General features: G+C 37.5%; 1 protein-coding gene across 12 annotated transcripts in view; it reads left to right on the top strand.

The window, feature by feature from the left end:
* The window catches only part of CD36 (CD36 molecule (CD36 blood group)), a 54,929-nt gene that overhangs the window by 32,814 nt on the left and 8,965 nt on the right, over positions 1-13,150 (top strand). For all 12 annotated transcript variants that reach the window (XM_065667088.1, XM_065667101.1, XM_065667111.1 and 9 more), the window contains 5 exons: positions 6,312-6,472; positions 8,556-8,700; positions 10,980-11,159; positions 11,300-11,391; positions 11,858-11,904. In XM_065667088.1, the coding sequence (XP_065523160.1) occupies positions 6,312-6,472; positions 8,556-8,700; positions 10,980-11,159; positions 11,300-11,391; positions 11,858-11,904 (625 nt within the window). The remainder of the gene's footprint in view (positions 1-6,311; positions 6,473-8,555; positions 8,701-10,979; positions 11,160-11,299; positions 11,392-11,857; positions 11,905-13,150) is intronic.

Here is a 13,150-nt window from a genome sequence, read left to right on the forward strand (position 1 = left end):
TGATTTACTAGTGTTGATGAAAGGGCTAGTAAGGAAAACAAATATTTGTAACTCAAGTTATGATAAATGTAGAGCTGACTGCAAAAGAAACAAGTCGGATGAGCAGAGCATATTGAAAATATGTTTTTCTGAAATCTTTTACTTTTGCAAATTTTTTCTTTAAACAAATTTTTGTTAGAAACAGATCAGTTCCAATGATTATTTTATTTGGAATTTCTTAAGAATAGAGGTTCTAAGACAGGAAAAAAATAATGAGCAAGATGTTCTCTTAGATATGGCCTGTAAGCATTTTTATTTCTATTTGGATTTATATGAGGCAAAGCCTAAACTTAGGTCCTCATCCACTGGGTGAAAACAAATATCAAAATGCAGTATTTTTTATAAAAGGGAGAAATTGTTTCAGGTATCACCATTATAAGCAAAATTATGCTTTGAAATCTGCACAGTCCAAAGCTTGCAAAAAGACCCCTATTTGTTCCTCTGCCTATCCTATTTCAGTGCAAATCCCAGTTCCTTGCACAAATTGGCATAAATGCAGTAAGACCCAATCTATATTTCTAGGGGAAATGACTGTTTCTGTGAAACATTATTGCTGGATTAGAGAAAGAAATGTTGATTTTTTTTTCCTCGTGAATAGTTTTAAGACACTTCATATTATAATTAGTCAAATTGTCATAAATTAGCTTGTTATCAGGATTTATTCAAATTGCATTGCGATCTATACACTCACCAGCTGAACTTCTTAGCATCTGCCAATAAATAGGGACAACTTTAATTCCAAAAGTCAATGAAATCAATAGTTCTTACCATTCTTGTTCTGCCAGCAGGAGGAAGCCTGAGCATGTTTCCTTTAAGAGCACATCTTTGCAGCTTATCAGACTCTACCACAGTCATTTCTTCTTTACTGCAGTCATTAGGAGATTAGGCTGAACAAACACTGCACGACATATTTTCTGGGAAGGCTGTATACTGTTGTTGCAGCAAAGAGAAATCAACTGCAAGTTCATAGACAATCTCAGGTCCCTTTGCAAATTTGACAGACTCTCAGGGTATAGGCTGTTATTAGAAGGCAGGTACTGTTCACTACCCACAAGCAGTCCATGGGTGGACAACTCAAAGTCCATATAGCATGAAACATGTCAGTTCTTTATGTGTTTTAGTTTAACAGATGTGTGCTTCAACACAAAAAGCATTGCTATGTTTTTCTAACCTTAGATCTGTTTTGTAGATAAGCTGTTTCCAGTCCTGCCTCCAGTATGGGACAGGGTTTTAAAGAAAGCCAATGTTATATGTATTTTCTGAATATTTTAGAGGCTCTTTAAAGAAATGGTCACTTGAAGAGCACACTCAAAATGACACCACCACCAGCAGCATCTTGGCAGGGATCCACTGGATGAGATTAGTGCTAAGCTATTTCAGCACTGTTACTATTTAGGGAAAGGAGGCTTCCCCCTTAAGAGGTGCCTCTGATTTTGTACCAAAGGGCTTAGTTTCCTAAGCTGAATTTTTTCAGTGTAGAGGTGCCTTTCCATGGAGGTTTTAGAGGGGTTGAATACTGCCCTAGGCACAGTCAGGAGTGAAACATGAGATTTTCCATGTTCTTAGCAAAAAATATTGTTTTGAAGCTATGAGAATGTTCTTTAGCCAACTCCACACATTTCAGTTGCATGTTATCACATCTGTTATCATTATTATTAGACATTCTCATTTCTAACAATTAAAAAAATCAAAAAGAAAGGGGAATTAAAAAAAAATCAAAAAATCTTGCATCTGATATTGTGGAAAGGAAATATTTTGAGATGGTTCAATTACTGCTGTTTTTCTTTTCCGTCCCTTAAAACAATGCTATTTATTTAGGCAAAATTCCCATAATTTCAGTTATGATAAAACTTCTTTTTTTCAGCTCATCAGGTTGTTTACAGGTTTTTTTTTTTTTGTTTGTTTTTTTTTTTTTTCCCAGCTGGTTTATTTGTTAAAAAAATCTTTATCTCCACTTCTCTAGTAGCTTTTACTTTCTACTGAGCCCATGAGCTCAGGAGATTAACAGAAGCCAGAAAATGGTACTTAATGTACTAAATTCCTGATGAATTGGTGGCACAGGATGGCATATGATTTGTCACATTACCTCAGTGCTGAACTCTTCCTGTAGAGTTCTCAGGGTTAGTCTCTTATTTTTAGAAGTAAGGCTATCAGTTTTAGCAATCGTTATGTTTATGCATCTGTCTGTCTATATATGTTATCTACGATTGTCCAGATTATATCTCCTCAGCTACTGGAGGCATAGAAAACACTTCTAATTTACAATTGTGCTTAAGACATTCGTACGCAACTTCTTTATCTAAATTAATGAAGCTGAAATAACTGCTGCCTCTCAGCAGAACATAAGTGATCTATGTGATCACATGTATTCCAGCATTACCAATGATAAACTAGATTGGCTTCCATAATTTTTTATTGTAAAGGACTGAAAAAGGACTAAAAGTTTTGGTCCAACAAAGCCTAAATAAGGCTAATACTAAGCTTATAATCATTACTTAGAAAGTAATAAATGGCTATTCACACTTTCAGCTGCAAATTTTATTTGTTTTCCTGGAACTTAATTTATCCAGTTTTATAGAGTTGTATCAGTTGTTTCCTCCAGCTTACATATGCAGCCCAACACATACAACACAGAAATAAACTAGTAACAATTTTATTACCTCCTAAAGTACTCATGGCACTTCTCAATTCCCAGAAAATGGCATCTTTTGTCCATGTGGGCAGATCTTTTGTTGAGACAGCAACTTTGTCCTACATTTTGTATTTCTTCATCAGGAATCATGCTGGCTGAATTCAGCGCAAAGCAACAAAATACAGCAAGCTTCAACTGCTGACTGCTTGGCATTTCTTGAATTTACATATTGCCAGCTGAACCAGCACAAATGGGGGAAAAAATGTGTCAGAAACCAAAGGGGTTAAAGTTCCTATTGATTTCAATTTGTGTTGTGCAGTTAGATCATGAAATGGACTTGGCTTAGATACTGTATAGCTACAGTTGCTAACAATAGTTAAGTATTGCATAAGGTATTAGAGCTGATGTAGGTTGACTAGGGAGTTGAGAAGTGTTTTGTGTTATCAATTGCAGATTAGTAGTTTTCCAAAGTGCCCCACCTTTCATAATATTGCAAAGCATGGCAGTGTCACTAGGGGAGTATACAGGTGACCAGCCACAGACAGGTTAATGTTTAGGGCTGACCTCACTGGCGATCAAACAGCCAAAACCCAAGGGCTTGCTGGTGTGGTGGATATTAGTTTTATCAAATGAAGACACGGATAATGACAGAGCTCTACATTTTCTTCTGCTTTAACCCACAGTTTGCACTCTTGAACCATGTAACAGAGAAACATACACATCTCCTCTGTGGGAGAAATGTTACAAACAGTAATGGCTGGATGCCACTGAAAACAATGGTCTTGCTCTATTGTCCCACTGCTTCCCTTGTTTTAACTCGTGTTCTCATCTGATCTTTCCCCCTACACAGACCACTGAGCCAAGTTGCTCACTGGTAGAAACGTAACCCAGAAAAAAACAAAGAAAAAAGAAAAAAAAAAAAAGGAGGCAAATAATAAAATAATCTTTCCCCAGTAAAGCAGGCGAAAACAGCTCCCTGGGAAATGAGAGCTGTCACAAGGGAAAGCGGAGGCACATGAGTCAGGTACTGGTGGCTGTGGGAGCCAGCTTGCCCCTTTGACTGCAGCACTATCAGTTTGTATCAGCTGTCCCCTTGAAGCATCTCCCAGGATTGTCCATGGTGGCATTAGCACATAGTAAATGGTGAGCTGTAAAGCCACACAGTAAGTCTTTGTGACCATCCTGTCCCACGTACTCAGGTCCCAGTGACCTGTTTGTACAATGCCCAAAGTAATTTTTCTCTGTTGGCATTTTCTAAGTGTATAATATGGACATATTAGTTATTCTTGCATTAAAAATAAAGGAGAGCCACCCCATCTCTTTATTTTAGATTGTTAAGAAAGTACGTATTATAGTGAAGTGCAGCAAGGGGCAGTACGCAAAGTACATGAAAAGGCTTGTCACGTAGCCTGTAGTCTCAGTTTAGATGGAAAGATATCCTGTTTGTACTAAAGAGCCAGCATAAAGTGCTGCACACTCTTGGTTTTCCCTGCAATAGCAGAAATAAGATCACAGCAAAGTTCCACCCTTTGAAAAAAAAAAAAGATAATTTACGTGAGGAAGCATTCTCCTTATATCCTTCCAAGTCAACATAAAGTTGTCGGATGTCATCATTGTAGAATAAACATTTTTCAAAGTGCCCAGAAAGCCTAGCGCTGAAGGCATGTTGGGGAGTATTTCTGTGTCTATACAGGATGGAAAGATAGGTCTTATGGCTCAGGCACCCAGAGCAAACTCTGCAGTGGAAGAGAAGTTAACATATAATGTTGTGCTATTATAATCCTTAACAAAGGATTATGAGGGTAAGGAGGAATGAAAGAAGGGGGAAACTTCTTTTAAGAAGAAAGTAACACTACTTTAAAATCTATTACCACAAGTTTGACACTTCTCTATTCACCTCAGTTCCTGTGTGTTGTTGACTTCTAGAGAGTTTAGTTTGTCCTTTTGAACATACTGGTGCCAGGAATCCTTAACAATTTCCCTAATCCAGTTACACAGAGGCAGGATGTCAAATCCTGGTGCCTCTCCCCATCCCATGACCCTGCTGAGTATGGATCACAGGCAGACTCTGAGCAGACCGAATTCAGCCTTTCTTTTTATCATTCTGCTTCTCCCAGATCTTTGAGCAGTTCTCTGTGGAAACTGAAAAGGTGATGTCAGAGTCATGTAAGCTATTCTCTCTTCATCAAGGAAATGGTCTGCCCCATGCTGGATCACAGCTGTGATAGTCTTTGACCTCCAGAGGTCTGCAAAACAAGGCTGAAGAGAACTTAAGCTTTCTGCTCTGAGCATAAGACCTCAAGTAGATAATGTGTTTCTGCTGCAAGATTTCCTGCCCCTCTCATACAATTGTGCATTAATTATAGAAGATATTCAGACAGCAAGCCCAGCTTTTTACACCATGAGCAAGGCATTTGCAACTGCACCATATAAATAGCTTCCCACAGACAAAGCCCTGACTATGTGGTGAGTTCTCTAAACCATGGTATTTGTTTCTAACTGCAGTGGTTCTTAATTGGTAAGATCCTGTATTTTTGATGGTGCCTGCGAAGCAAACTTTAGAGACAGAAACTTAAGCTAGAAAGAATATCTAGCAACTTGCAATATAAAATGTCTTTTCTTGTTCTCTGGAGGGATTCCAGCCTTTTAATTCATGGGACTTTATGAGCTGTGCAAATTAACTAATCAATATTGCACCACTCTAATAAAAGATCATTTCGTGTTAGAGCCAGGCAGCCTAGATTTTTCTTCTTACTGAAAAAACTCTGAATTTTTACCATTAAGGAGAAACACTACATTATCACAGGGCTTTGGGAAAATCATATAGAAAGAAGCCTGAGGTACACCAGGAAAAGCAGGCATTCCCCTGACAATAGAGGAAACATCTCTATAAAATCTCCTTCTCAACAGTCCTAAGGACTGAATAGACATTTAACATATTATTGCTGAGTGCCACAGACATAAATCTGATGGTTACTCTAGAGTGGTTCCTGATGCCCTGTTTATGTCCTGAGCCATATTTTGCCCTCATTCCCTAGAACTGTGAAACTTTTCTAACAAAACTTTATCAAAACTAGAAATATTTCTTAGAAAGTCTCAGTTTTAGTGATAAAAGTTTTCTGACAAAAAACAGTCCTGCAAAAACACTATTTGCTTTCTCTGGGTGCAAAATTACTTATTAACTGAGTAATGCTTAGAGATAACTCTCTTTTCTTCCCTTGGACTATTTCCAAATGTATGAGAAGTAGTTTATGGGTTCTAAAAACTGCTGGGTATCATTCAGTCATTCTATTTTTATATTCCATTTAATTTTCTTCTTGCAAATCATCAGTGGATTTGTCAAGTATTTAGGAACTTGGGCAATGCCCAGCCACAGCAGTAGCAGAGTGTTTCTATAGGCTACAGTAGCAATCATATCAGCTCTGTGGTTACCTATTTTAGGGGGCCTTGGTTTTGCTCTCACTCAGCAGGAATGTCAGGCTGCCTTCATATGTTGGCCAGAAACGTGTGCTGTATGCCTCACATCAACGACAGCTTTTTTCCTGTTTGCTTGTTAATTTTCTATGATCATCCAGAAAGTAAATGCAGCTTGTCAATCACTTTTTGTGGTTAATTTTAGCTTTTATTTTTGTTCTTTTAGGAAGCTGTCATTGCCAATGGTACCATTGCTTTTCAAAACTGGCTTGTGCCAGGAAGTTCAGTTTACAGGCAATTTTGGATTTTCCATGTACTAAATCCTTCAGAGGTATTAGAAACCGGAGCACGTCCAAAACTCGAACAAAGAGGACCTTACACATACAGGTAAGCAAAGGCCCCTGAATGTGCGACATGCTATATCACAAGTTTTACTCAAATAAAATTCTGCTGAGTTACAATTTATTTTTGAAATTCCAGCATTGTATTTTAGTCAGAGTTGACAAAAATGCGTAAACTGCAGCTCCACAAAGCAATCACAAACACTTCCTGTAGCAAGCCTTGCATTGGGAAAATGTGATAGAAATGATTAGGTGTGAAGCTGTTTGCTCTTGTAAAAAACTATTACTCCTTAGCGAGATGTTTGGCACAACAACGCAATGTTGTATTTGTTGCTTTTCAGTTTTTGCCAAACTTTAACATGGAAGAAAATATGCTAGATGTCCTAAACCCAAGAGAGTATCTTGTCACCCATATATCACTCATATTTATTTTACATAATGTGGTTTGCTTATTTGCTCCTTTATGACTTATTTTTAAACTACAGCTTTTTTTATTTTTTCCTCTGAAAATTATTCCTTTTTTTCTGAATGTACTAGCTAGAGCCTAGAGGCAGCAGTCTGTCCCCATTCAGGGAAGCTTTTAATAAGCTCCTTTAATTCTGAATGTGATATGGGCATAGGGATAGTTGATGCTTCCTGAGTCATTAATCCCAATATCTAGCTGTCGCTAGGAGCCTTGCTGTGAGATTGCTTTCCTAAAACAAAAGGGTATTTCTTTCTTGATATCTTTGGGGTTGTATATTATATTCACAAGACAGTTGTACACTGCAGCATCTACAGACGAGTTGCTTTGCTGACTAAAAGATTATTTATTTCTCATTGGAAATAGAGAACTCTTGGTTCAGAATGTACCTGGGAGGACATTGGAAATGGGTACACAGGAATCAGGAAACTAACCAGTTAAGAAATACTTATGAAGGTTAATTCCCAACAAACAGAAATGTTTTACTCTGGTGGTGGTGATGGTGCCTTTAGTATCAGGGACAAATCTCTGCCAGAAGCTTAGAGAAGACTATGTAAGAAATGATAGCTATAGTTCTTACCGTTACAGTATTTCTTACCTGGGATATCGGGTCTACCTGAATTGCTGTAACACAATCTCTCTCTCAATCTTCCCTTAAATATGTTGAACAACAGGCTTTGAAAATCCAACTGTCCTGTGATTTTGCTGGGAAATCTTGGTTTAGATCTTTTATTTCCAGTTAGAAGTAACATCAATTGGGAAAAAGAAAAAAGATCTCCCAATATTTAAGTAGATGCTCTACACATTGGGCTATTATTCAAAATGACATGCACACAAACTAAGCCAGGATCCAGCTGCTTTTGGGGTAAGGTGATGCATTGGCTACATCTGCACCATGGTAAAACAATTCTCTGAACTTTTTGGTCCATGCGTACCCAGGCTGAAAGATCTGATGAAGTACCCTTAAGATCCCACTGCATAGACCAAGTCCTGTGATGCCTCCTGGATGCTGTCACTACAGAGGGGTCAGCAGGAGGATAGGGGTTTGTAGAGCTGAGCTAAAGCTAGAACTGCAGTGGAGGTTTGTACCTTAAAGATCTACTGACAGGGCTTGATCGAGAGGCTTATGAGTGGAGCTGAAAGACTGCTTATAAATCTCCACATGCATATGAAATGTTATCAAAGTGACTCCCATTAGGGATTTAGCCTGTAACCTGCTTCGTTACAACACAAGCCTATCAGATCAGTTCTTAAAAGCACTTATCAGCTATTCTGAGTCACTCCCTTCTAATTACATGCAACCATGAGAAAGCTCGGAAAAAAACATGAGAAAACACAATTAACTTAAAACAAAATATAAAAAGATACAAGGTCCATTTATTGAAATGAAAATAAAAAGGAAATATTTGTTTCCATTTGAGTATCAAGAAAAAAAAGGTCCATTAGGCACTAAGGAAATATTTCCAAAGTAATAGTTTTTACAGAAAATGGGATTTTTATAAATATTCATATGAAAAGTTTAGAATTCTTTCAATAGTTATAAACTATTTAACATTCATCAACAAAAATGTTCATTAACGTTTCAAAAATCTTCAGTCAGGCATGACTGTAGTGTTTCAAAAATCAAATGTTAAAACCATTCTCTGTTTTTATTTTGTCTTTCAAGGGTGCGATACTTACCCAAAGAAAATATCACAGAAAACTCTGATGGCACAATATCCTACATGTTGCCCAACATTGCTCGTTTTGAGCCTGGTATGTCTGTTGGGACAGAAAATGATACCATCACCTGCCTCAACCTTGCTGTTGTTGTAAGTAAAGAAACAGAACCATAATGTCCACATTCAAATGTTGATAGACTGGAGGAAATGGAGAAGTTAGCATTAGTAACACTGAAACTGCCACTGGATAGGTTTCCTTTCTATAACCCAGCTGACATGAATGTCAGCTACACTGAAGATATATTGCATATACTTTAAGGATTCCTTATATTCCCAGGGCAATCTCATCAATAAATGAAAATGAACTTGTTAATAGAAGTGTTTGGATGGAATATATCAAAAAGCATCCTTCTAGCAAAATTTAGTGGGGGAACAAATATAGAGTTTGTGAGTGGACTGTCTCTCTGTTTGAGGTACAGCATGAACAGTACAAGGCAGATTTCCCATATTCTTTCCATAATATTCTCAGTCCTGCTTTGCAGAGGAGGCTGTAATACTGCACTCTGTGTATTGCATGGCCTCACAAGTGCAGCTGCTTGCCCCTCATGGTGCCTCTCAGCACTACTGCAATGGCATCCCTTGAGCCCTCCTTAGTCCTTCAAAGAAAGGCACAGGAGTACTCACCTAGAGCAGTGATAGCTTCTTTTCAGTCCAGATGTTTCTGTGTCATCACAGGCTGAGACTGCTTTTACCCTTGACTACTGCTTGCAGTTTTCATGTTCATAATCAACCCTGGTTGTGCTGCCTGATTGTCTTGCACTAACTCTGGGGTGTCTGATTGCTCAGGATTACTGTGAGAGGGTGCCTGATAGGGGGAGAGTAAAGAGGTGCTTGGTGTAAGCCAAAATAGATTTATACCAACAATCACAGAATCATATAAAAGCCCATATTGGAAGGGACATTAAAAGATCATCTGATCCAACCTGTTCTGAGAAAGGGAGTCTATATTGAATTTTCTAGCACCCTGTGCAATTGCACCTTGAAAACCTCTCGTGATGGGGACACTATGACATTGCAGTGATTTACTATCCTCACTGTTAAAAAAATATATTTCTTCTATCAAGACGAAACTTTTCCTTGTGCAACTTGTGCCCATTGACCCTTGTCTTCTCCATGCCACTCCTGTGTAAGAAAGAGCCTCCATCCGCTTTGTAAATGCCCTTTAAGTACTGGAATATTGTGTTGAGGTCTTCTTGAGCTTTCTTTTCTCTAGGGAGAAAAAACCTAATAAATAAAGGTGAATGACCTTATTCTGACTGGATATATTCTGTCTCGGTCTTAATTTATGCCAGCACTTATCTTTCAAAAAACTTTTCTTGTTTCCTATGCTCAGAGTCCTTCATGCCACAGAATTAAGTAATACTGCTCAGTTCCCACACTTTGAACCATATAGCTCTTTATGGCTCTAAGCATAAGCTCAGGTGTTGAAGCATCCGTGTCAAGGGAGACAGCATAAGAGGATCCAAGCTCCATTTTGGTGCTCAGAAACAAACTGATGTAAGCCTAAATTAACACACAGAGGGTCTGTCTATCTCATTTGACAGCACTGACTTTAATCAAGTAGAGCTCACCTTTTATATCATAAACTTGTCCTTAAAAGGAATTTAGAGGCATCTTTTTCATACTTTTTTAACATTTAGGGGATTGAGCCCACATCTCTATCTCATAATCTTGAAATATCTATGCTTTCTGCCTACTTGTTTCAATTTCAGACAACAGTGAAAGATTCATGGGGATGAAAAGGGTAAGAAGTGAGAACAAAAGAGCCTCTTCCACTGTTATCCTCACAGCACTACGTACGAAAAGGCAGCACACTAACTGGCCTATGCTGAGAGAATTTACTCTAAAAGAACCAATAAAAGATCAGTTTACACAGATCTACTTATCAAAACTGTTTTGATACAGGCCAACATACATCATCTCTGTTTGCTTTCCACACACTGCTCAGTGTGTTTCGGGGTTTGACTTTGCGTTTGACTTTGTGTTTATACCTCTGGGAATGTTCATTACAATTACTGCTGGTAAACATACAATATTCTCCATTGAATTAGGAAAAGTTATCTATTATTTAGAATTAAAGCTGTTCAGAAGAGACTTGTTTGTTGCAAATGTGTGTTCTTTCTAAACAAAGAAATAATGGAGATGCAGCATTTAGTCAGTTTTATGTAGGGTACAGTTTCACTGCCGGTAGTTTAACGGCAAATCTAAACAATTTATGTAAGCCAATAACTAACAAGTCTTGTATCCTTTGACTTACATGTTTAAAGCATGAGTGAATCTAAAGTATGTGACATATGGAGATGGCAGGGAAAAGAGAATTGTGCATGCAGAATTGCATGCTAAACATTAATTTTTTATTGCTGTTGTAGGCTGCACCTGCCTTGTATACAAACACCTTTATACAACTACTATTAAACACTTGGATTAAAGCTTCTAAGTCATCCATGCTTCAGAACAGAACAGTGAAAGAAATACTGTGGGGATACAAAGATCCCTTCTTAAACAAGGTCCCCTTCCCTTTGGACCCAGTTCTGGGAGTCTTCTATCCGGTAAGTGAAACCAATGAGGAGGCAAAGCCTTCAGTTACCATTCTGTGAATGATAACTGCTGTGAGGAACCAAAATCTGACAATGTTACAATCTGGTTCAGTACTTCTAACTGTTATTCCTACTTCTTGTGTCTGTTACAGTATAACGGGACGTTTGATGGACTTTACAAAGTGAATACCGGGCAAAATGATATTAAACAAACAGCAATAATTGAAAGCTATAAAAATAAAAGGTACCATAGCTTTGTATAATTAAAATGCATACTTATTTTCAAGATATGGCTTTTAAGGCTTGATTTGCTAAGAGCTATAGATAAATGGAAAATCTTCAGCAATTCAAAGGGAGCTGGATCACGCCCTGGACTTAGCAAAAACACCTCTTCCTTTTAGCTCTTAATAATTCCATTAAGAGCTTGAATTTAAATCAGTTATTGATTCTTTGGTACAAATAGCTACTTCTGGTTTTCATACTTAAGTAGCTAGATCCCTTTCATCTTGTTCTAGTGCATCATATAGTTGGTCTAAAACAATGAATGAACAGATCTGTTTTCTGACTTTTTTTTTATGAACCAGGCTTATACTGGAGCAGCTATATTTATCAATACAATTTAGCAGCAATATTTAGCAGTTAAGCAGGTAATGAAATTGATTACACAGTATGATATACTACATGCAGCATGATTTTTTTTCATCTTAAAGGAATCTTTCATACTGGGAAGGTCACTGCGATTTGGTTAATGGCACAGGTGAGTATTAAAGCTTTTTAAAACTTCAATACATTTCTTGATATTGCCAGGGAATAATGCTACAATAAGCACAATATAATAAATATAATATTTAAGTTAATAACCCTGAGCTTTGACAGATCTGTATTCTGTATACTAAATGTCTATATAATGAATGTATACATACCACTACTATTATATGTGGATAGGTGTGTATCTATTAGTAATTAGACTTTCCAAAAGTCTATGAATCAGGAAGGATTAGTTCCTTTTTAAACTATGGAATTAAATTTATGAGAGGCAATATTTTCTTAGGTTTTGAACTCCGTTTTTCTTATGTACCCTGAAGCCTTTTTGCCCAGGGACAGTGTTCTGCTGTTCTTCCACATCTGATGGAATGAACATACTCAGCTGACTAGACTAAGTGCTCCGGCACAGTGAAAAAGTGAAGCTTTCCCTTGTTATCAAAGGTTACCTTGTTATCACAGTTTACAAGAGCATTAAATGTAACTGCTCAGGAGAGACCAGGTGTTTAGAGAAGCAGGCTTGTAAGTTTGCAAAGTCTTGAAAGTAAGAATGACAATTCCTTTTTGTAAGGTTTCACACCAAAGCATGACATGCATAGATAGTATAAACAAATGTCTAGATAAAAATATTAAGCAGTATTCTTGTATAGGGATTGGAATGATTCCATATTTGCCAACCTTCCAAATAGAAATAGAGTGTGTGTCTAGGACGATCTTGGATCTTCTTTAAGAAAAAATGCTTCTGTCAACAGTGGGCAAGTGGCAGTTTGCAATTCAGCTTTCTCGCTCTTGCCAACTAGATTCAAAGATACAACAGATGTTTTCAATCCCTGGGTTATGGCTGCTGACTAAGAAACTAAACAGAAATTGTAGCAAGTAGTAACAAATGTATTGGTTAAAAGTTTGTTACAACACCTTGTTTGCGAAAACAGCAGACTCTTCTTACTTAATCCTGGATGCTTGCAATGCAGAAATAGGCGTCTGAACTGGTTGTGTTCTTTTTATAGTGAATGGAGAGAAAGACACCACTAAAGTGCTAGTACTCTGACCTATTTTGCATGTCTATCATGGGTGAGATGGACTAGAAGTGCTTCCTTCTCTCCCTTAGCTATAGAGAGGATATCAGCTTACAAAGAAGAAGTCCACTTGAGCAATCTTTGTTGAAAAAAGATTTAGCGTTTAGCATTAGCAGGTCATTATTAAATAGGTAGTTTTGAAGTCTAAGCTGTGTTTTTTGTAAG

This window comes from Lathamus discolor, chromosome 1, assembly GCF_037157495.1.
Source record: "Lathamus discolor isolate bLatDis1 chromosome 1, bLatDis1.hap1, whole genome shotgun sequence".
NCBI lineage: Eukaryota > Metazoa > Chordata > Aves > Psittaciformes > Psittacidae > Lathamus > Lathamus discolor.